This window comes from Ctenopharyngodon idella, chromosome 3, assembly GCF_019924925.1.
Source record: "Ctenopharyngodon idella isolate HZGC_01 chromosome 3, HZGC01, whole genome shotgun sequence".
In the NCBI taxonomy this organism is placed as follows: domain Eukaryota; kingdom Metazoa; phylum Chordata; class Actinopteri; order Cypriniformes; family Xenocyprididae; genus Ctenopharyngodon; species Ctenopharyngodon idella.
This window is the reverse complement of record NC_067222.1, coordinates 43,036,926-43,059,947: the sequence shown is the minus strand read 5'-3', so window position 1 is coordinate 43,059,947 and position 23,022 is coordinate 43,036,926. Positions and strand designations below refer to the sequence as shown.

At 36.8% G+C, this 23,022-nt stretch overlaps 3 protein-coding genes across 6 annotated transcripts; 2 read left to right on the top strand and 1 right to left on the bottom strand.

The window, feature by feature from the left end:
- The first annotated feature begins 241 nt into the window (after positions 1–241).
- mettl23 (methyltransferase like 23) lies at positions 242–4,123 on the top strand. Its single transcript, XM_051888017.1, has 5 exons — positions 242–480; positions 561–665; positions 2,667–2,904; positions 2,979–3,063; positions 3,909–4,123. Exons 1-5 carry the CDS (start codon positions 391–393, stop codon positions 4,066–4,068), a joined length of 678 nt encoding a protein of 225 aa, XP_051743977.1. The 5' UTR covers positions 242–390; the 3' UTR covers positions 4,069–4,123.
- A 1,929-nt stretch (positions 4,124–6,052) lies between these two features.
- srsf2b (serine and arginine rich splicing factor 2b) lies at positions 6,053–12,235 on the bottom strand. 4 transcript variants are annotated; one of them, XR_007929211.1, is made up of 5 exons: positions 11,694–12,235; positions 9,282–9,585; positions 8,994–9,113; positions 6,835–6,940; positions 6,053–6,337 (listed from the first exon to the last, which is right to left on the bottom strand). XR_007929211.1 is itself a non-coding variant. In XM_051888018.1 (3 exons), exons 1-2 carry the CDS (start codon positions 12,053–12,055, stop codon positions 9,294–9,296), a joined length of 654 nt encoding a protein of 217 aa, XP_051743978.1. In that variant the 5' UTR covers positions 12,056–12,234; the 3' UTR covers positions 6,053–6,940; positions 9,282–9,293. The 4 variants fall into 4 exon arrangements, 1 of the variants encoding a protein (XP_051743978.1); XR_007929210.1 differs by having other exon boundaries at positions 6,053–6,940; XR_007929212.1 differs by lacking the exon at positions 8,994–9,113 and having other exon boundaries at positions 11,694–12,234.
- Positions 12,236–12,471: 236 nt separating this feature from the next.
- mfsd11 (major facilitator superfamily domain containing 11) lies at positions 12,472–22,211 on the top strand. The gene is made up of 14 exons (XM_051888010.1): positions 12,472–12,966; positions 13,234–13,366; positions 13,496–13,551; positions 15,117–15,224; positions 15,310–15,389; positions 15,477–15,573; positions 15,662–15,720; positions 16,540–16,696; positions 16,815–16,855; positions 16,936–17,001; positions 17,645–17,770; positions 17,855–18,029; positions 18,159–18,294; positions 19,100–22,211. Exons 2-14 carry the CDS (start codon positions 13,271–13,273, stop codon positions 19,259–19,261), a joined length of 1,359 nt encoding a protein of 452 aa, XP_051743970.1. The 5' UTR covers positions 12,472–12,966; positions 13,234–13,270; the 3' UTR covers positions 19,262–22,211.
- The last annotated feature ends 811 nt before the right edge of the window (positions 22,212–23,022 follow it).

Below are 23,022 nucleotides of genomic sequence, written 5' to 3'. Positions count from 1 at the left end.
GAATCAAGTTATGTTTATTTCAGAGAGACGGGAGGTTGATATACTGAAGGGTTCGGTAATAAACTAAAGTTAGATAACCTGACGGCAGCAAGCTTCTTTCACGCCGTATGGCGCAATCTAACCGTGTAGCTTACTTCCCGCCCCGTAAGGGTTTCTAAGAATCCGATTGGCTGGATGTTTCATATTATACTATCGATTTGAAAGCCGATTGGCTGTTGTGTGCGAGTCACTGTCCTGTAAACTAAGATCCAGTAGAACATCACCAGAGAAAGAGACCGCCTAAACGTACTAGTGTGATTGGTTAAATAGATTTAATGCCAGGAATTGTTTTGGAAAGCTGAAAATGTGGTACAACTACAAACACTGGGAAGGTAAAACATCAGCAAGGTCATGAACGAATCTTCTCACACGTTAATAGAGAAATCATTTACATTTCAGGACTGTGAAGACTCTCAGTCTTTAACTGTGTCTATCCCTGAGGTAGGCTGCAGCAAGTTTGTAATACTTTACTTTAATTATTTTGTCAGCAATTTGACAATAAACATCCTAATTTATTCCAGGTTCTTGATCCACAATATGGCATGTATGTGTGGCCCTGTGCGGTGGTCTTGTCACAGTATGTGTGGATGGCGAGAGAGGAACTACAAAACAAGACTGTTCTTGAGGTACATTAGACACATATCTGATGCCTTGACTTACTGTGTGGCCAATTCTTGTTCACATTCATGAACTGAAGGGGTTAGTTCACCCAAAAATGAAAATTTATGTCATTAATTACTCACCCTCATGTCGTTCCACACCCGTAAGACCTTCGTTCATCTTCAGAACACAAATTAAGATATTTTTGATGAAATCCGATGGCTCAGAGAGGCCTCCATTGACGACAAGACAATTAACACTTTCAGATGCCCAGAAAGCTACTAAAGACATATTTAAAACAGTTAGGGCCAGATTTACTAACAGCTTGAGCCAGCGCAAACCCTCTTTTGCTGTTAAAAAACTACTGTCGGGATTTACTAAAGACACGCAGTGCAAAATTAGCATTGAAAAGGCATGAACTGAGTTGTTTTTGCGGCTGACCTTATTGCATATGCATTTGTAGGAGTTTCCCTTTCAGACGCAAAATTTATGGGAGGAGAGTATTTAAATGAATCATGCAAGGCGATTTACTAATGTTTGCGCTCGTCAATATACTGGTATTTGCGGCATTATTTAACGCCCAAAAAAAGCATGTCTTAACCCATTTTGCGACATGGCTGCATGGCACAGAGAGCACGTGGTAGAAGGGAGAAAATATTTTCCACTCATATTAATTTCTTTGGAATGCCAGAAGAAGACGTCATCCGAACATATCGTTTGCCAAGCCATGTTAGCCTATAAATATATATATATTAGGCCAACATGGCTTGGCAAACGATATTAGACCTATACATGTGTACGCTATGTTTGTCAGATTACATATAACAAGTTGCGCCTGTGTAGTAGATCGTGCGCAAAACTTGCCACTCCCATCGGCGCATTTGTGAAATTGCGCTCTCACGCTAATTTGCCCCGTTTAGTAAATCTGGCCCTTAATGTGACTACAGTGTTTCGACCATATGAAGCGACGAGAATACTTTTTGTGCGCCACAAAAAACAAAATAACGACTTTATTCAACAAAATCTAGTGATGGGTGATTTCAAAACACTTCAAAGCTTTACGAATCTTTGTTTCGAATCAGTGGTTCGGAGTGTGTATCAAACTGCCAAAGTCACGCCCCCCCAGTGGTGAACCATTGAAATTTCGAAACACTTACGACGTAACGAAGCCTCGTTTACTGAAATCATGTGATTTTGGCGCTCCAAACCACTGATTCGAAACAAAAGATTTGTAAAGCTTCATGAAGCAGTGTTTTGAAATCGCCCATCACTAGATATTGTTGAAAAGTCGTCATTTTTTTGGCACACAAAAAGTATTCTCGTCACTTCATAACATTAAGGTTGAACCACTGTAGTCACATGAACTGTTTTAAATACGTCTTTAGTAGCTTTCTGGGCATCTGAAAGTGTTAATTGTCTTGCTGTCAATAGAGGCCTCACTGAGCCATCGGATTTCATCAAAAATATCTTAATTTGTGTTCTGAAGATGAACGAAGGTCTTACGGGTGTAGAACGACATGAGGGTGAGTAATTAATGACTGAATTTTCATTTTTGGGTGAACTTAACCCTATAATAAAATGGGTACGCTATTGGTGTTGGGGGTCAAACTGACATCTATTGGTTTTGGTCACATTTATCATTGTTCAGAGAATTTTTGCAGGTGAAATCCATTAAAAATAGACATCCATGAAATCTAGAATTTTGTGTTAGTACAAAATATTTATTGACCAATAGAAAGCTGATTTGAAAGTGGCTTCTGTTTGAACTGTTTTATATATCACTATTGACAATGGACCTTTTTTTGCAAAATTTCACTTATGTGACTGTACCTTAACACCATCGTAGTCACCAAGATTTGTACAGATTTTCTAATACACATCTATGTGTCAGACTTTCCATGCACATTTATGACTCTAAATGAGAAAAAGTCACAAATAAAAAAGTGTTTCAAGCTAATTGAATTTGGGTCATATTTCCCCTGGAACACAATAATGAGGGTAATAAACAGTGTCCATTTATGTTGCAGCTTGGTGCCGGGGTGAGTTTGCCTGGTGTGGTGGCTGCCAAGTGTGGAGCTCATGTGATTTTGTCAGACAGTGCTGAACTCCCGCTCTGTCTGAGGAACTGCAGGCGCTCCTGTGACATCAATAACCTTCCCGACGTGCCTGTGATCGGACTCACCTGGGGACGGGTATCGCCGGAGCTCCTCTCTCTGCCACCTGTAGATATTATCTTGGGATCAGATGTATTCTATGAACCTGAAGGTGAGGATTTTTTTCCATGGTTTATCTTCTGCTTAAATGTTACTAAACATTAAACAAAACATTGCTTTGGACAGATTTTGAAGACGTGCTTGTGACCATCTCCTTTCTTGTAAGGAGAAACCCTCATGCTCAATTCTGGACTACATACCAGGAGAGAAGGTGATGAAACAAACATTACTTGCATTACTTGCGCAGAAAGCGTCTATATATTTAAATTCCATAAACAGGATTCCCACACTTTCTGACAAATTAATAACTATAACTTTTCCATTTGTATGGAAGCTTGTTTCAGCCACAGAATTAAAAATGGTAATTGTGACTTTTTATCTTACAATTCTGACTCTTTTCTTGCAATTGCAAGTATATATCTGACGATTCTAAGAAAAAGTCAGAACTGTGAGTTAAAAATTGGCAGTTGCAAGAAATAAAGTTAGAATTGCACATAATAAACTCGCAATTGTGATAGTCAGAATTGCGAGATATAAACTTGCAATTAAAAAAGGTAATTGCGACTTCTTTATTCGCAATTCTGACTTTTTCTCAGAATTGAGATAGCTTGGAATTGCGTGTTATAAAGTCAGAATTGCAAGATAAAATGTCTCAATTACCTTTTTTCATTTTTTTATTCCATGGTGGAAACAAGCTTCCATATGTTTGTGCTTCTTGGATAAGGATTTTAAAAATGTGTCTAATAAGAGATTACACTGACAAAGAGCAATTTGTAGCTCAAATATGAACATAAGAAAATATATATTATAGAAATTCTCATAACCTTAAGATTTTATTCATTTCCATTAAATTTCCATTCTTGAAAATAACAATTTGAAATTCTCTGTTATTTCCACAATTGTGGGAACTCTGCATAAATCAGTCTTGCAAAATTAGTACACTAGAGTTAGGAACTGGCGTGATAAATGTAATATATAGAGTTCTGCTTTCATAATTATTCACCATTCAACTTGCCTAGTTTAAAACTAATACACTTTTTATTTCTGTTGTTGCAGTGCGGACTGGTCCATAGATGCTTTGTTACACAAGTGGGATCTGAAATGCATTAATGTTCCACTAGAAACATTTGATGCAAACAAAAACCATCTTGCTGGATCAACACTTCCTGGGAATCATACTGTACAAATGATGATTATAACAAGAAAGGTGTTTTGACGTATTTGTGTCTGATAAACTTGTATATAAAATAAAAATCTTTTTTTAAACCTTGCCTTCCAACTCACTCCATCTTGTATATAACATGTCCTGATAAAACTCTGCCCTACATTTTACTCCTTCACTTGAAAAATGTCAGATTCCAGAAATGAAATGGGTTTATTATGATAGATTATGCTAATATAGGTCAAGAACCAGTGTTATTTTAACATCATTGAGATACTATTATATTTACCGGTAACACTTTACAATAAGGTTCATTAGTTAAGCATTAGTTAATGTATTAACTAACATGAACTAACCATGAGCAATACATGTGTTACTGTATTTACTAATCTTCGTTAACATTAGTTAATGAAAATACAGTTGTTCATGTTAGTTCACAGTGTATTAACTAATGCTAACAAGATTTTAATAATGTATTAGTAAATGTTGAAATTAACATTAACAAAGATTAATAAATGCTGTATAAGTGCAGTTCATTATTAGTTCATGTTAACTAATGAACCTTATTGTAAAGTGTTACCTATTTATCAGTGTTTAAAATTGTATTTTTTTTTCTTTTTAATTTGTTAAAGTTTTAGAAATTTTGTTGTTTGTCATTTGTATTAGTTTTTTTTTTTTTTTTTTTTTTTTTTTTAAATATGTCTATTTTTTATTATTTCAGTTTCAGTCTTTTTTTAAGTACAACTTAAACTAAATGAAAATAAGAACTGTTGCCTTGGCAACTAGCTGAAATAAAATAAGCTTAAATGGTAATGTATGTAAGATTTTTTTTATGTTAAATTACATTCTCTTAACCCAGTTTATTGTTCATTGACTACTATTAGTAAGCCATTCATGGGTTTATCTCCCCCAAAAGTGTAAACATTGAGCCTCCCAGGCACCATCTAAACATTGAGAGCGGTCCGCTCAGATCTGTCAATCACTTTCCAGCTCAACCAATAGCGAGAGTTTGGGGCGTGGCTACTGTAGCAGGCAGAGGGTGTTTAGCTGGTGTGGGGCCAGTGTATGGGGTAAGGCATTACAAGTAACGTGAGTTACGTAATCAGATTACTTTTTTACACATTACTTTTACATTTACAACAAAATATCGGAGTTACTTTTTTCCCATTTCCCAGCTGTCCTGTCCCAATGACGTTGAAAGAAATCGGTATTAAGTGCAGACACATGTGCGCTGTGTAAACATTAAGGTAATTGTAATTCTAGACTAAATTTAAGCAGGCATTTTCTCATCTCACTTGCACAAAAACAGATTCAGCATTCATCAAAACGTAACGCATTACTTTTCATGAAAAGTAACTAATACAATTAGTTACTTTTTTAGGGAGTATGCAATATTGTAATGCATTACTTTTGAAAAATAACTTTCCCCAAATCTGTGCGCAGTGGAACTACAGCTGACGTACGGGAAAAGACATTCAGCTTTGGGTACAGGAGTCTTCAAAGATTAACCAGCATCATCATGCACCTGTTCAGAGACATTTGTAGCAGTTTATAATGTTTACTTTGATGTATCAAATAGTTGAGATGTGCCATTAAAAAAAAAAAAAAAAAAAAAACGCCTGGTGCAGATGTGTTGGATGGGTTTATTTAGCGAGGCGCTCGTGTTAGTGTTAGTCTCTATTCAGTTGCTTACTCATGACACATAACACAGCTAAAAGTATTCCTAATATGTTGGAGCTTTTATTGAAAGTAGCTACATTTACCTGTTGACGTGCCTTCACAAGCACCCGTAAGAGCTGTTCGTGAAGTCTGAGCTCGTGCAAAATATGCTGTATTTTTGCAATTCCACTAGGTGCCACTAGTGTCGCAGAGACTACATACTTCACCATTAAGGGTTTTTTTTTTTTTTTTACATTTTAATTTATTTTGGTTCAAATTTGTTTTATTTCAAGTGAAGTGACAACATTCTTCTTTTTTTTTTTAACTATAATAACCCAGACAAGAACACATTTTGCTATGACACCAAGACAAAAGTAAGTAATTCAATAAACAGATTTATTGAAGAAACAAAAAAATCAAAAGGACAGAACAAAGTTTATCGGTATAGTTTAAGATACTCCAACTTTCCAAACTGTAACAAAGTAAAAGACATTTGACAGACGACAGCGCTTCGGCCACCGAATTTTTTTGCAGATGCTGCTTGACCTCGACCACACCTGCAACAGCAGCAAACTGGAGAAAACCGGAAACAGCCAAGCACTCAGCACTGCAACACCGGATCTTAACAGCTAACCAGCAAAACTCAACAGCTAGACAACTGCGCCTAGTGCACAAAAAATACACAAGACATTGGGTTAGAATCCAAATAATCACACACGAAAAGCCAAACTATTTAAAAAAAAAAAAAAAAAAAGAAATACAAAAATTGGTTTAACATCAGGAATATATCAGTAATATACAGCAATCAGAACACAAGCTATTCATACTTTCCAAAGGATTTTAAAATAAAGCATAGAAATAATTGTATGCATTTGCAGATTAAAGCAGATTTTTAACAACAACAAATAAGCCAAATCTAAAATAATCTCTAAACAGCGTCTTACAAAAGTGACAAGTGAGGTGCGGCTAGCACGCTCAGAACCATCACCGAAACAGGTTTACCTTAAAGGCCAATAGAATTGTGATGCTCGTCCTACTCAACGAATTAAAAAGGACATACACATTTAAAACAACCTCACTGAAAACAGGAACAATGTATACAAAGAACAAAGGGCTGTATAACTCTTGAACAGGTTGAATATGCCAATCAGTCATAATGACCTTTAGACCCATGTAGCATTTGTGTAGATTTCAGGGTTTTCACTCTGGGGTTCCTCAGGCTCCAACCGAGGTCACACATTTAGAATCGGTCCATGATGAGACGGACCTGAGAGAACACAAAACAGTGGTCAGACATGTGACGAAACGTGTGAAAATGCCGCGTTCACGCCATGTCGTAATTACCAGATCATGACAACACATGACGTTCTACTAGGAGCTGCAGCAGTCATGTGGTACAAGCCGGAGCTCTCAAAATTCAGTTGTAATTACGAGTTCTACCAGGACGTGAACGCTTTTTACAAGTCGGAATCTCGTAATTACAACATGGCGTGAACGCACCTAAACATGGAAAAGTGAAAGGTGGGGAAATAATGGAAAAAACAGTCTCTGGGGATCAAGATGACATGGACAGTTAACCATAACAAAAACAAAGTACATATATTATACAAAAATATTTTTTATTTACACATCTATACACAGAAAAAATTATAAAACGTGTGATGTATTAATGACGTCCCATTAAAAAGACTAGATTTCTGACAGCATTGCCTGACGTCTGTGATGCATGTACTCATAATGGTAATTTTACAATGTCTCATCCAATCAGAAGGACCGTATTGGTCTTCTAATATGGTCTGATACTTTGTTTTTAACTAACGTTACACTGTTTTGCACTGATGCCAGACTAATTCATCTGCTATGAATATTTGTATTTTGTTTCGCATCCAAAGTCAAAAGTACCATAAGATTTCGGTCATGCCATCCCACCTTAATAGTGGCAGCCTAAAGGCCTGTTCACACCAAGAACGGTAACTTTAATGATAACTATATTTGCATCCACACCAACGAACAATAACGGTCTGTTTATTCTAAGCTCACGCGCTGCGGTTTCAAAGTGTGTACAACATGTTCTTGCGGTTCTTGACGCATTTACGCAGCTTTAACCGGCAGATGTCCTCAGCATGCTATGTTTCGAGTGAATAGCTAGTGTAATCGATCTAATCTAACAGTGAATTTAGCTGACAATGTCAATATAGTGGAATAAAAACAACACCTAGTCTTTTTCACTGCAACTTCATAGGAAGCAAGACAATGTTGTCGAAACTAGCGCTGGATACCTGAGGTCATTTTATATTACACTGTTTGCTAGCCTGGCATAATGATTTCATTGTTAATTCTCACTATTTATTATGACTGATTGTTTTCCATATATCCATTTTCTTTAATGTATCCTTGAGAAGGGGGTTTGACTTGTCAAACAGTGGTGGCTTTTTCTGGACCTCAGCCATTAACTTCTCCGCAATGTCATCTGACATTTTAAATGCGCAAGCCCTTAAATTAGAACGGATTCTGATTGGTTGTCAGTGTTTCATCATTCAACAGCTGGAAAAAAATAGTTCTGAAAGTGATCCCAACAACATCATTCCTCTATATCGTAGGGCTGGGACAATACATCGATTCTCGATAGATACAATGATTCTGGATCGATTCTGAGCTTAGTTTTTAACAGCATATGGCGCTCTAGGCTACTTTTTAACCACTCGCTCAAATGCTCATGAGGAAGAGTGCTGGAGAGCGCTCGTGCGTTCGGCTGAGTCATGTGAGTGGTTAAATACACTTTCACCTCGGCTCAGAATGCTTCTATGACACAAGATTAATGTAAACACAGCCCACTGCAAACACCCTTGTAATTCATTTGAACCTTTTCGAACTTTATGAATGATTATTTTAAGTTTAAGGGGTCTATGTAAAGGAACTGGAAGCAAGCAGAGCAATGGTGTTTCTAAAGCAAGCAGTGCCATCTGCTGTTAAAAACTAAGCTCTGAATCGATTCGAGAAAGAATCACGATACATCTGTAAATATCAGAATCGCTCCAGATTCTTTGCACCACAAATCGATAATAGACGTATTATCCCAGCCCTACCATATCGTTAGAGCTGTGGTGTGGACAGTGCTATTCTTTTATATTTAGAATGATTTTTAGAACTATATCTTTATAATTTTCATTTTTGGTGTGAACGGGCCTTAACACTGCTAGTTATAAACTCAAGTATTACGTTTATTCCCATTTCCAGGTTAAAGCAAGCAACTGGCAGCGAGTTTGTGTTTTACTTTTTCTAAGGCAGGACGCTGTCTGTCCGATGTCTCATAGACGTACCTCAGCACCACCAAAACACCCATCTGCTTCAAAGCAACCCCAACAGGAGCAGGTACACCTCTAACAGCTCAAACTGCACCACACAGCCCTGCTTTTACATTGCCATACTGGATTCAGCAGCTTGGAGGAAACAATTCCACATTGAGTTCAACACAGCATTGTCAAAGCAGAACCAAAACCTGCTCTGCAAGTCACATTTTTACCAATGTGATGCATCTGCAAAGAATAAGGAATTCCAGTACATCATTGCAGTGAACTGTAGTACAGAAAGGGGTCACGTTTTCTTACCACTGAAGAGTTTTAGGATGATGCAGGTCCTTCATCCCCAGCAGACTTTGGCTGGCTTTTAGACCTCGACCTGGACTTAGACCCTCTGTTCGATGCAGGTGTGCGGCTTCTGGAACGGGACCTGGATTTGGATCGAGAACGTGACCTAGACCTGGAAGGAGACTTGGACTTCCTCTTGCGGGGAGTGTGTGACTTGGAGCGAGAGCGGGAATAGGAACGTGAACGCGACCTGCTGTAACGGGAACGGCTGCGGGAACGAGAGCGGCTCCTGCTTCTGGAACGGCTGCGTCTCCGACGCCTCGGACTGTGGATGGAGATAAAGAAAAATTTAAAAATTAAATCTCAGATTATCAAAAATAAAATATAATTATAATAATAATATCTAAAAAACTAAAATAACTTTTAGGAGTATATGAAGAGTTTGGTTCCAAAACGCTATAACTCCATTTTGATTAATTTGAGTAAAAAGGTGTTTTCTTTATCAAGAAAACGGCAAGATGAAAACCACTATTTTCTGTTTCAAACTTTCACATAGCATCTTTTGGTTATAAAAACATAAAAAATTAAAATATAGATTTCGATTTTCAAAGGTTTATTATAAAAACGATTATTTTTTTTCCCCCCAAAATGCAATAAATCCATTACACTTTTTTTTTTTTTTTTTTTCAAAATGCAATTAATCCATCAATATAAAAGTTATTTTTCATATTGAAAATACACAACAAAGTAGGTTGATTCACATATATGACAGCCTCTGAACTTTGCCAATACTAATCTTACATACAGGCATTTTACTAAAAATACATTCAGCCGTCGCTCCCAAAATGAATTCAACGAGTCATCTTGTTAATGTTATAAATGAATTATGTCTCCGTTTGTCATTACCGATTAAAGAGTATCTGGCGCCACCGCACGGTTAAAATAAACGCATTTGCCGAGTACATTGGTATTAAAAACGGCTTTTAAAAACTGTCCATGATTCAGTTTTGGGGACCGTGACAGAAGTTTGATGCTGTCGTGGAACAAGCAACAGCCGGCATTTTTTCCTCCTCCCGACTCGAGTGCCTCATCTTCTTAATCTCCTCACGTAAATGATTACATTTCGATGACTTGCGTTTCTTCCCCACCGCAGAAACCACCACAGGTTCATCAATGATGTCAAAATTATTCATTATTCTGTTTTTGTTGATCACAAAGTACAAAGTAGATAAGAAAAACTAGGATGCCGGGTGTATTCAGAGCGCCGCCATTACAGTGCGTGGAATGGTGCGCTGTGATTGGTTGAGCGGACATATCGCGTTCTGCAGAGAAAGGAGACTGGCGTTTGTCGCGTTTTGGAAAGAAAGGGAGAAAACATGACAGAATAACACGACGGATATCGCATTTTGTGTAAAATTAATAAATGACTTTTCAATACCGACCTGATACAATACTGATTTTGGCGGAAACTTTTTTTTAAAAAATGGTGTTTATCGCGTTTTGGAACCAAACTTTTCAAATATAGCCTTATATAGAGTCGGCGTTCTGACGTAGAACCTGGAACCACTGAACGTAAACAGCGTAGGAGAATGACATAGAAGAGAACATGTTGTTGAATAAAGTTATTTTTGTTTTGTTTTTTGCGCACAAAAGTATTCTCGTCACTTCATAACATTAAGGTTGAACCACTGCAGTCACGTGGACTATTTTAATGATGTCTTTAGTACCTTTCTGGGCATTGAATGTGGTCAGACAGCTATCGGATTTCATCAAAAATATCTTAATTTGTGTTCTGAAGATGAACGAAGGTCTTACGGGTTTGGAACGACATGAGGGCGAGTAATTAATGACAGAATTTTCATTTTTGGGTGAACTAACCCTTTAAAGCGACAGACTACATAATTGCAGCGCGCGTTTATGGCACACAAAACGTTATCGACGACGCTGATGTTGACGATAATGTAGTAATCATTCTTGGTGTGAACGAGTCGAGCCTATACAGTTCATGCAAACAGCGGTTGTGTTCAAAGTAACGTTACTAGCTTAAATGCTAAATACTGCAATACCTGCTCGATAATGGTTTAAAAAGTTTGTGAAACGTTGCAAAATGGTTCATTATTCACTTGCTGTATTCCTACGCACAGTATATTCTGCGTACAAAAGAGCAGTTAATAAGAGCTATTCCAAATATAGCCACTCGCTTTTAAGTAATTAAAAGCACAAATTAGTCAAAGTCCCTATAAATAAAACATGACTTAAAATCAGTCCTCTACGTGCACATAACGTCACGGAAAGCAGACCTTTCTGAACTACTGCAAGAAAAAACAACTACAGACAAAAAGCGTCTGGTTGGTAGTTCGATGTAAACACACAGAACAACCCTAGAGGTTAGTAACAAATATAACAGATTTACTCTGATGTGGCACTGTTTACCTCCGGCTGCGTCGGCCATGTCCGCCGTGTCTTCTAGCGGCTCCCCCGCCGCGACGCCCGCCGTAGTAGGAGTCGGGCGGCCTACCATAGCGCGCCATCTGAACCCGGAGCTCTCGCCCGTCCAGAATCGCTCCATCCATCGCGTCCATCGCATCTTCGGCATCCCTCTTGTCGTGAAAGCGCACGAAGGCGAACCCCCGGCTCTCTTTCGTGTATCGATCTCGGGGAATATAAACGTCCCCGACTCGGCCGTACTTTTCAAAGACGCGCCTCAGGGTCTCCGGCGACGTGCGGTACGTTAAATTATCCACTTTTAACGAAGTCATGCCCTCTACGTCGGGCGGAGGCCTGCCGTAACTCATTTTAATGAACGTACCCAACAAACTATCAGAATTCACTTCGATTGGTGTCTAAAAACTGAGTCGATTCGCGTATTCCAGCAATTAAACAAACACTAGTTGCCGTCGTCAAGCTTCTCTCAGATGCGCAGCTCCGCGAACACAACAATGAGCTCGCGCACGCGCGCTCCCAAAATGGCGATTCCTAAAACCCGGAAGAGAATTAGCATTTTCAATGTGTTATTATTATTATTATTATTATTATTATTATTATTATTATTATTATTATTAAATAAACATTATACATGCACTTTCATTTAAATGCAAATATTGAACATTATACAATTATGAATACAAAAATGAAACCGAAAAAAGAGCAAGAAGAAAAGAAAAAACAACAAACTAAATAAACACATTTTGAAGCCTGTTTTTTTATATATAGGCCTATAAATTGTTAAATAACGAATATAGTTCCCGATAGTATGTGAGACGAATCTGAACCTCAATGTTAAAATAGCAATTTATGTCGCTGAACTTCATAGACAAATTTAGACAAATACTGAATATAAATTATATCTAACTGAAATAACTTATACAAACTATGCATGTGATAATAAATATATTTAATGAATATCTATCAACAGCACGTCTCGCTTTAGCTCAATGCCTCGCTGATTTACATACCTAAGGAAAGACTACACTACCCACAAATCCGTTCGTGGAGGATGAAAGTGACATCAGCGTCAGCTGAAAAGTCACATGACAGACATTTTCGATTTCAGACATACAGGCAGATCCTGATCGAGAAGTCGGAAACTAACATATATTTACGTTTTCCAGCTTTACAAAATGTTTCTGTCCATATCGAAATCGTCGTGATCAACAGGCTTTCACATTATGAATTAGCTATTTACACCAGCGCACCCGAGTATTCGGTAAGTTTACTTCGCACAATAAATATCACATTCGGTCTCCATTCACAAGCCTAAATGATATCTGTAATTATAAATTAATAGTTTATTATTCAGCGAATCAGAGAATGTATTCGCATTACACACATACAATGACTTCTTTGGTTTAATTGAGCACTCTTCATAGCTGTTTGGTCTCATGAGGAAGCAGTGATCATATACAGCATCTAGCGAAAATAGCAGTGTTGTGTCAGGTGTCACTTGACTCTGATGCTGTTGCGTGTTCACTAGTTTCAGGTTGTCAGCGAGCTAAAGACTTCCAGCCATCATGAGTCCGGAGGGAAAGACCCTGCTCAACGTCATCGTCCTGGGCTTGGGCTTTATGGTTATGTTCACTGCCTTTAGCACCTGCGGGAATATTGAAGTAGGTTTTGAGCTTTTTACACTTGGAAATGCGCGAGCTGATAAATATTATAATATCAGATGTACCTATAGGCTTATAGCACTGAAAATGTCCAGTATGACAATCAAACCTACATTTTCACCTTTTCAGCAAACTGTAATAAAGAGTTTCAACAGTACAGAGTTTCATGGAAGTGGCTACACAAGGTATTCATTTTCTTTATTTCTTTCTTGTTTGTCAGAGTGACATTCTTTATAGAGCACACCCACTCTTTCAGTGGCCTTGGTGCCGGAAGTATTTTTCTCATTTGCATGTCATTAGGTATTAAAAGAAACTTTTAAGTTGGTATGAAACGGAAGTTGCAATAGTTTTTTTCCCCCCTATTGTTTGTGATGCATATCAGTGTGAAACGGCTTCTCGAACAAGAACAAATGTAGGGCGGGGCTTGTTTTTGTCCATGGGGGATTGATTGGATGGTTGTGGTTTGCTATTGGTGGATCTCATGTGAGTGACAGGTTGCCCCGCCCTCACGCCAGTAAACACATCATCAGAGAAGTGAACAGATGAGCTGCAAGAGAGAAGGGAAGATATTTTGATTAAAGATTATGAGGCACATGATTTAAAATAATGATGTACACGGATTAATCACTTATAATAAATCACTGCAATATTCCATATAAGAATTGTCTTGAAGTTGACTTTAAATAAAGAGCCAGTTCCCAGATGAAGCACAGCATTAGAAATGTTGATCTGAAGGAAATAAAGGTTTATGACTGTGTACAAATAAAGTTTATAAGACTGTGTACTTGATATCTTTTATTAGGCATGTAGCTGCTCATCACATTAAACATTGCAAATGACATATAAAACTTAAAAGTATAAAATATATTGTATATCATTTTGGTTTATTGTAAAAACCCATATACAAAGCTATAATGAATGGGACTCTCACTTCCAGAATCCCACAGTTGTGCTCTATTTCTGCTTAAAGTCATGTGACATGTTTTGGCCTCTGCACCCATTATGAATGAGATTTATTGGCTGGTTTAAAGATGAAAACCGGGTCATCTGATGTTGTGCTGTCAACTAATGAATCTCTCTTGACCTCAGTAATCACATCGACCATGATTATATAACAAAGAAGCACTGTCTGTTCTCAAAAAAAAACAGAACTTTGAAACAGAGAAATGAATGCAGTGTGGGCATGTGACCCAACAGTCATGATACTTATTCAGCACAGGGCTCTTTACCTTGTGAAAAATTGTCAATGTTTCTTGTGGCTGAAGAAAACTTACTGGACAACAAAATAATATTTTTTGTCTAATATTTTTATTCTACTGTGTAAAGTGTTGCTGCTGAATTTAATCATTTTACTGTGAAATATTAGTACAAATTAAAATAGCGTTTTTCTATTGTAGTATATGGTAAAATGTAATTTATTTCAGTGATCAAAGCTGTATTAGTCCAGTCTTCAGTGTCACATGATCCTTCAGAAATTATTCTAATATAACAATTTGATGCTCAAGAAACATTTCTGATTATAATCAATGTTGAAAAAAGTTGTGCTGCTTCATAAATTCAAAACACAATGAAATAGTTATGATTAATAATGATCATCAAAGCAAATACATCATAACAATTTTGACGTTGAGTTATTTGAATTAAATATGAAATCCATGATTATTACATTGGTATTGGTGTTTTCCATGTTAGCATTCTGTAATCATCCTCATAACCACCCTTAACACATCTTTTCATACTTCTCTTCTAGCTTGGCGATTATCTACACAGTATTCTCTGCCTCTAATCTCATAGCGCCCTCAGTGATAGCTGTCATTGGACCTCAGCTGTCTTTGTTTTTTAGTGGACTTATTTACAGGTAAGTCCCTGAAGGGCTTTCTGTCATAATTGAGTCATTTTCTCAGAATTTATGATTAAATGGTTTTCTCCTTGGTCTCTTTTAGTGCTTATATTGCTGTTTTCATCCATCCGTACACTGCGTCATTCTACACTTTATCTGTATTGGTTGGAATTGCAGCTGCAGGTGCGTTATCATTATCTGTTCAGTTATGAAATCATACTATGTAGCCACACATTCTCTAAAACTTTCCTCAAACTTTGTCTCTTGCAGTGCTCTGGACAGCTCAAGGGAATCTGCTCACCATCAACTCCAAAGATTCCACCATTGGGAGGAACAGTGGAATATTTTGGGCGTTGATGCAGTTTAGGTACGTCCTACTTGTTGACATTGAGCATGTATAGAAGGAAAAATGGTACATAAGGTACTATGATTTATTTATTTATTCTCTTTTGCAGCTTATTCTTTGGTAATCTCTACATATATCTTGCCTGGCATAGCAAGAGTCACATAACAGGTGAGTACATATTGTTCAACTATGGCCACTTTGGTGGAAATCACCCCATAACTGGGGGACAGTCATAATGTGTGTACAAGTCAGGGTTGCCAGGTTTTCACAACAAAACCCACCCTATTGCAACTCAAAACTATCCCAAAACGAGCCCAATTGCATTTCCTGGGGGGTACTACTGCGTTTTTGGCGAGGTTCTCCTGGTAAAATTCGCATTCCAGGGGCTAAATATCGTGTTATTTGGGGTCGCTTCAACCCGGTCACCGTGATTTTGCCGACATGTTCCTGGATCAACATATTTTGTGGATCTTGGAACAACATTTTTGTCTGAAAATTTAGTCATAACCCTAATCCTACCGCTAAACCTATCCCTACCCATAACTTCTCCCTAAAATCAGAGGGAAATGATAGGTGAATAACACTGACGTAGAAGCACCTGACCCTGGTTGTAAGCCTAAACTTGACAAACTGCAAACTTTTCCCTCAAATCTGATTGGTTGATTGGAATGTTTTTCCAGGATCAACAAAGATGTTGATCCAGGAACATGTTGTACATAAAATAACACATGAAAATCGGAAATGAAAAACAACCCGTGGTAACAGTGTAAAAGTAGCCCAATTCCGCAGGAAAACACAGCGGACTTGGCAACACTGGAACAAATTGAAGTAACAATAATTTTAGTTAAATAGTTTACTTATTTCATATAACAAAAAGATACTATAAAAAAGAAACCTCCATACAAAATAATTTCTGAATGGTTACACAGAATTATAATTTAGGTCTCTAGTCCAATAAAGCTGAAAAACTTATTTTGCTGGTGCCAGACAAGGATCGCCAGACAGTTTTCATCACACTCACGGTCATCAGTCTGGTGGGCAACTTCCTCTTTTTCCTGATCCAGCGACCAGACCCAGAACCTGCACCTTCTGATGCCTCTGAGTCACTTCTACCAACAGACATCTCTGACAGTAATGATGTGGTGTAAGTACATATTTTGATGCTCTTCTGCAAATCAAGACACTAATCTGGACCAGTTTAATCATATCATATTGTGTCTTTTTTCCTTTGCCTTGCTTTCTATTCTTGTTACTCTTTTAAGTCCATCCCAGAGTCTGTGCTCTCAGGCATTGGATGCATTCAGTAAGTGGCACTAAAATATATAAGAATGTATGAGTTTAAAGCATAAGTTACGTACTAAGATCTAACTATCTCTTCAACAGAGAGATCCATACAGCTGGCTATGACCAAAGAGATGCTTTTATTGAGCATACCCTTTGCATACTCTGGTAAGTTCAGTCCTCTAAAAGAAAATCTGTGATAGTTCGCACCATGATGACAAATAAAGCAAGCAGATCATGAAAAGAAGAGGGCCCAAAACAGAGCCCTGGGGTACCACTTTAGTAGCAGGGAGGATTTGTTCTTTTGGATACTGATAAATCATTTATAATTATTATACTATATATTATATAATAATACTATATACTATATAATAACATGTAATATTTATATGTAATATTTTACAGTTCTGAGTCTTGTTTTTGAACGTTTTGTTATTAACAAAAAGTGTTATTATTAACTATTAATAATCTTGTCTTTTGGGTTGTGTCCATCAAGTTCCAAATAATAAAAAGACTAAATAATAAGTACCCTTTTCTTTTGTAAACTATTTAATTCACTGGATTATCCAAAAATAGGCATGGATTAAAATAACTATATTGCGATATTTTTACTATTACAGTGATATAAAAGTATTCATAATGTGATGTAGGATTTCGGACATACTGTGCTCCTTTGGATAGTCAGTGGGGTTCTGTAAAATATATGAATATCAGATAGGAAGTATTATATTAATAAATCTGTTGGTAGGCCAGCCTATAGAAGGCTAGCTGAACTGTGATGTTGAGACAATGTTGCTGCCTATCTGTACAGGTCTCGAGCTCACCTTTTACAGTGGGGTGTATGGAACATGTTTAGGGGCCATGACTCAATTTGGAGAAGGCGCCAAGGGTCTCATCGGCCTCTCTGGAATTTTGATCGGTGTTGGTGAAATACTTGGTAAGTCAGTTACAACTATTGTGCTTCTGCTCTTGGTGAGCATGGCCAAGCAAATGTAACAAGACGATTTCTCTGTTTAACCAGGAGGGGGAGTGTTTGGGATCATGGATAAGTGTAACCGTTTTGGCAGAAACCCGGTAGTGTTTTTGGGGCTGGTTACGCACATTGTGGCATTCTTCCTCATCTTCCTCAACATAGCCAGTGATGCTCCTGTGGCCCCAGAGGAAGGCACACAAATGCAAGCTTTTATCCAACCCAGGTAAGGGACAACAGCTACAGTACTAGACTGTCCATCAAGCATGGGAATTGAGAATGAAGCCAGACATGTTTATTAACAATCTTCTTGCTTCTTTACATTGATTATTTTATTGTCCATGTGTTTTGTCAGTGTGACTGTGGCGCTGATATGCAGTTTCTTACTGGGTCTTGGTGATAGTTGCTTCAACACTCAGCTCATCAGCATTGTGGGACTTTTGTTCCGGGACGACAGCGCCCCAGCGTTTGCTGTCTTTAAATTTGTACAGGTTTGAACCTTCCTTTTATTAAAGTGTTTTAATTGGTAGCATTAAATTGTTTGATATAAAAAGTTATCTTTATTGGTAACTGGTATCGATCTCAGACAGGTTTGCTAAAGGGATAGTTCACACAAAAATGAAAATTTGATGTTTATCTGCTTACCCCCAGGGCATCCAAGATGTAGGTGACTTTGTTTCTTCAGTAGAACACAAATGATGATTTTTAACTCCAACCGTTGCGGTCTGTCAGTCATATAATGCTTGTCAATGGGAACTCCATCTATAAGAGTCAAAAAAACATGCACAGACAAATCCAAATTAAACCCTGCGGCTCGTGACGACACATTGATGTCCTAAGACACGAAACGATCGGTTTGTACAAGAAACCGAACAGTATTTATATCATTTTTACCTCTAAAACACCACTATGTCCAACTGCCTTGCACATCCGGTGTGTAAGTAAGCAGATAAACATCAAATTTTCATTTTTGGGTGAACTATCCATTTAAATAGTTTGACAGGTCTACATTGGTAAATGGAAACCCTACTTAAAGAGGTTATTTCACATTATTAAGCAAGTCACAGTTCTCGTGCAATATGGGGAGGAAGAAAGATATTTCTGAAGATGAAAAGCATGAAATGGTGCAATGTCTTGCAAAAGGCATGAAAAAATAAGTCATGTGCTTTATTGCTTGGAAATATACTGTATATTTGTGTAAGAACCAGTCATCAAAAACCCACATTTATTGACCTCAGATCTGTTTATGGGGTAGCCTAGTATGTGAAGTTGTGTTTGTTCCTGGTGTCTCTGCAGTCCATCACAGCAGCGGTGGCCTTCTTCTACAGCAACTACCTTCTCCTGCAGTGGCAGCTGCTCATCATGGTGCTGGTGGGCTTCCTGGGCACCATCTCCTTCTTTGTGGTGGAGTGGGCTGCTATCAGCAGACGACAGGACTCCGACTATGACAGTATCTGATAGGAACAGTTCGAAGGACTGAAGTGCCAGAAATACCGTCTCATCTCCAGCCATCAGCCTCAGTGAGCACATCTACAAACCATCTCCAATGTTCTCTTTCCTCTTTGGTTTTGCTCTTAAGATGTCTCCTAAACTCTCAGCTGTTGGAGCACCTAGACCATGTATCCATTCTAAGCGAATCAGCTGTATAGACTCGTTTCTTTACTTGCACATAAAATATGTTTACTCCCCAGATGGGATCAAGTGCTGTAATGCAATAATAAATGGTTTGTTTAAATTTTTACGTTTTCAAATAGCATTATACTGTGCAATGCCAGTGACCATCTACCAACTATGGTTTCATCGTCTTTCCAAAATTTTCTTGAACATTGAACAAATGACTATAGACATAATTTACCCAAAAGTTGAACTTTTGTCATGATTTACTCACCCTCAGGTTGTTCCAAACACAAGGAGACATTTTTGAAGAATCTTTATGCAGCTCATTTTTAACCACAAATATGATAGTGAAGATGACAAATATGACAGTATCGTAAAATTGGTACACACAACTCGTGCACTAAATTTCAAGTTTTCTGAAGCCATGCGCGATTGCTTCGTCTCAGGAACAGATCGAAATTTAAGCTGTTAATCTGTCAAAGCTCTTAAATATAATTCAGGATTCAAACATGCCGCTTTCTTTGCATGAGGTTTGCCTAAACACTATTGGTTTTCGTATGTCGTAAGCGAACACAACATACCAAATTGAAAGATTGAGATTTGTGAGCTGAAATCTAAATTGACTGAAATTTCAGTCTGATCCTCACAAAAAAACAATCATACGTCATCAGAAATCTTAGAATATAGCACATTTAACACTGTCCTTTGTCCATGTTGGAGCTGGACAAATGTGGTCGCTATGAATTGTGTTGGAAAAGAGCCGTGTAAAGATTCTTCTGAAATTCAATTTTTCCCTGAAAAACAAAAATGAGGATATGTAAATGAAGACAGAATCTTTATTTTAGGTGAACTACTCCTTTAAGTGGCTATTGTACTACTTAAATTCAGTTATTGCTGAGAAGTCTATGGAGGCTTGTTTCCGCCGGGGAATAAAAATAAAAGGTAATTGCGACCTTTCACAGAATATTGAGTTTATATTACAATTCTGAGGGGAAAAAAGTCAAAATTGCAATATAATCTGACAAATATGGTCAGAATTGAGAGATATAAACTCACAATTATGAGTCAGAAGTCAAAATTACGAGATATAAAGCCACAATTATGAGACGTACTGTCAGAATTGAGAGATATAAACTCTAAATTGTGAGTTTTGAAGTTTAAATTGTACGTTGCCCCGCACATGACATGTGGACAAATATGCCACGAATTAAGAATTTGTTTTCTCATATTAAGTAAATCTTGGCCACATTGTACCAGTTCAATCCCTCGTTTTGATTTAACTGGAAAAAAAAACCCGAACGTGGCCACGATTTATTTATTTATTTTTCTTAAAATTGCGAGATATATAAGGAAAAAAGTCACAATTGCAAGTTTATATCACAGTTCTGAGAAAAAAGTCACAATTACGAGATATGAAGTAGTAATTATGAGAAAAAACATCAGAATTGTGAAGTAAAAAGTCGCAACCGTGAGGAAAAAAAGTCAAAATTGTGAGATATAAAGTTGCAATTCTGAGAAATACTGTTAAAAATGAGAGAGATAAATTCACAATTATGAGAAAAACATCAGAATTGTAAGATAAAAAGTCGCAACTGCTAGAAAAATGTGAGATATAATTCTGAGACATACGGTCAGAATTGAGAGATGTAAACTCACAATTGTGAGTTATAAAGGCAAAATTGTATGGAGCTTCACACATGACATGGAGAAACATGCCACGAATTAAGAATTCATTCTTTCATTTTAGTAAATCGTGGCCACATTGCACTAATTCATTCCCTTGATTTGATTTAACTAATACAAGGGAACCTATTATTACATCATGGCCACAATTTAGTAAATTGAAAGAACAAATTAGTAAAACACCCCGAAGTCGTGGGAACTAATTAATTTGTGGCCACAATATACATTTTTTTTTACTGCATGTCGTGAGCGGGGCTCCGTAGAATTGTGACTTTATTACTCACAATTGTGTGTTAATATCAAAATTCTGAGAAAAAAAGTCACAATTGTGAGAAAAAGTTGCAGTTAACTCTATTTTTTTTATTCAGTGGCGGAAACAAGCTTCCATAAGTCTTGGTGCAAATGCAATAAATCACTGAGCAATGAAACATCATTTATAAACACTACGCTGTGAGACTGTAGATGAGAAATGTGATTATAGACTCAATTTTTATCTTTCGCAACTACAAAACGGAAACACTCAATGCACTGTCAGTAGGTAAATTAAAATCTGTTTATTTTAATTCTTTTTGCCTTTCTTTTTCTTTTTTAAGAAAACACTTTTGCCAAAGATTGAAGCACTCTTTATAGAAATTTGCTTTATTTTTTTTTTTTTAAGTTTGTCCTTGTTTATTTGTGTGAAGTGAAGATATTTCAATGAATCTGATTACTGATATAATCAATAGAAAACAGAGAAGAAACTATTTGAGGATCATTATAACTGCAACTGTATAATATCAATCTGAGCTTATAATATCAAGCAACATGTCATAAATAAATAATAATGTACTGAGAAAGGGTTCAGAAACCTTTTCTTAATACATTCGGAATACATATGTTACAAGCTCATTTGCATGGGAGAAGAAGCTACACGTTTGTTATTACGGCACGAACGGTTCAGCTGTATTTGGTTCAATGCAATCTATAGGATGTTGAGGGAAAATTACATGAATATCTGGTCATATACTTGAATGTATCTTACTGTAAAAATGGTAACGGCACCTGGATTTTCTGTTTTCTTTTATAAATATGTGTATATATGGGATTAAAGACCATTTTGAGCCTTTGATTCCTGCTTGTGTCTGTTCATCAGTGCTCATACATACATGACAACATAAGGGGACGAAACCAAGAGGATCAAAAAGAAATATCTTGTAAAAAAAAATATTTAAAAAAAAAAAGTTATACATGTAAGCATTGTATTCAAAACTTAGCTTTTTTAACAAAATTTATCTTTTAAATCAATAAAAGAATAACAGTATACAATATGCCAAACTATTTAATAGTAGTTATTATAAAAAGTTATTTTTTCAAGATTTTTCACTACTTATTAGTCTAAATTTATTGACTTTTCGATGTTTTTGTATGTTTTTAATCCACATTTGACAGAAATACTGTCATATATATATATATATATATATAGCCTACATATATAGCCTATTTTGTTTATTTATTTTATATATATTATGGAGATTTGTGTTTGTAAATATAAACTACAACAAAGCATGAAGAATTTGTGACACTTTTTAGATGTTTGTTTATGTTTACAAGAATAATGACAAAGATATTATACAATTTTTTATTGTCAAATTTACAACAGTTCCTCCAAGCAACCCAAAAAATAGCGCCTGTTTAGAAAACGACATCAATACAAAAGCGAAGAAAACGTTTAATGATATTTTTTTTTTTTCGTAAATATGTAATATTTGATTTATGAAAGTATGTTTTATACACTTTGGCTATTTGTATAGGTCAGTATGGTTGTATAGCAGGCCTATGTTATGAAAATAAGCAATTTAGGGCAAAATTCGTTCACTCATCAGAGTTATCTTAAGTATAATTTATGTAAAACTACATGTTGCTCTCCGCTCTCACGTGCA

Coding starts and splice junctions, on each gene's coding strand:
- srsf2b (XM_051888018.1), bottom strand. CDS start 12,055: ATGAGTTACGGCAGGCCTCCGCCCGACGTAGAGGGCATGACTTCGTTA. Junction 9,586..11,693: donor CATGGCCGACGCAGCCGGAG/GTAAACAGTGCC, acceptor CTCCATCCACAG/TCCGAGGCGTCGGAGACGCA.
- mfsd11 (XM_051888010.1), top strand. CDS start 13,271: ATGAGTCCGGAGGGAAAGACCCTGCTCAACGTCATCGTCCTGGGCTTG. Junction 15,574..15,661: donor TGGGCGTTGATGCAGTTTAG/GTACGTCCTACT, acceptor TCTCTTTTGCAG/CTTATTCTTTGGTAATCTCT. Junction 18,030..18,158: donor CAAGCTTTTATCCAACCCAG/GTAAGGGACAAC, acceptor GTGTTTTGTCAG/TGTGACTGTGGCGCTGATAT.
- mettl23 (XM_051888017.1), top strand. CDS start 391: ATGAACGAATCTTCTCACACGTTAATAGAGAAATCATTTACATTTCAG. Junction 2,905..2,978: donor TGTATTCTATGAACCTGAAG/GTGAGGATTTTT, acceptor TGCTTTGGACAG/ATTTTGAAGACGTGCTTGTG. Junction 3,064..3,908: donor ACTACATACCAGGAGAGAAG/GTGATGAAACAA, acceptor CTGTTGTTGCAG/TGCGGACTGGTCCATAGATG.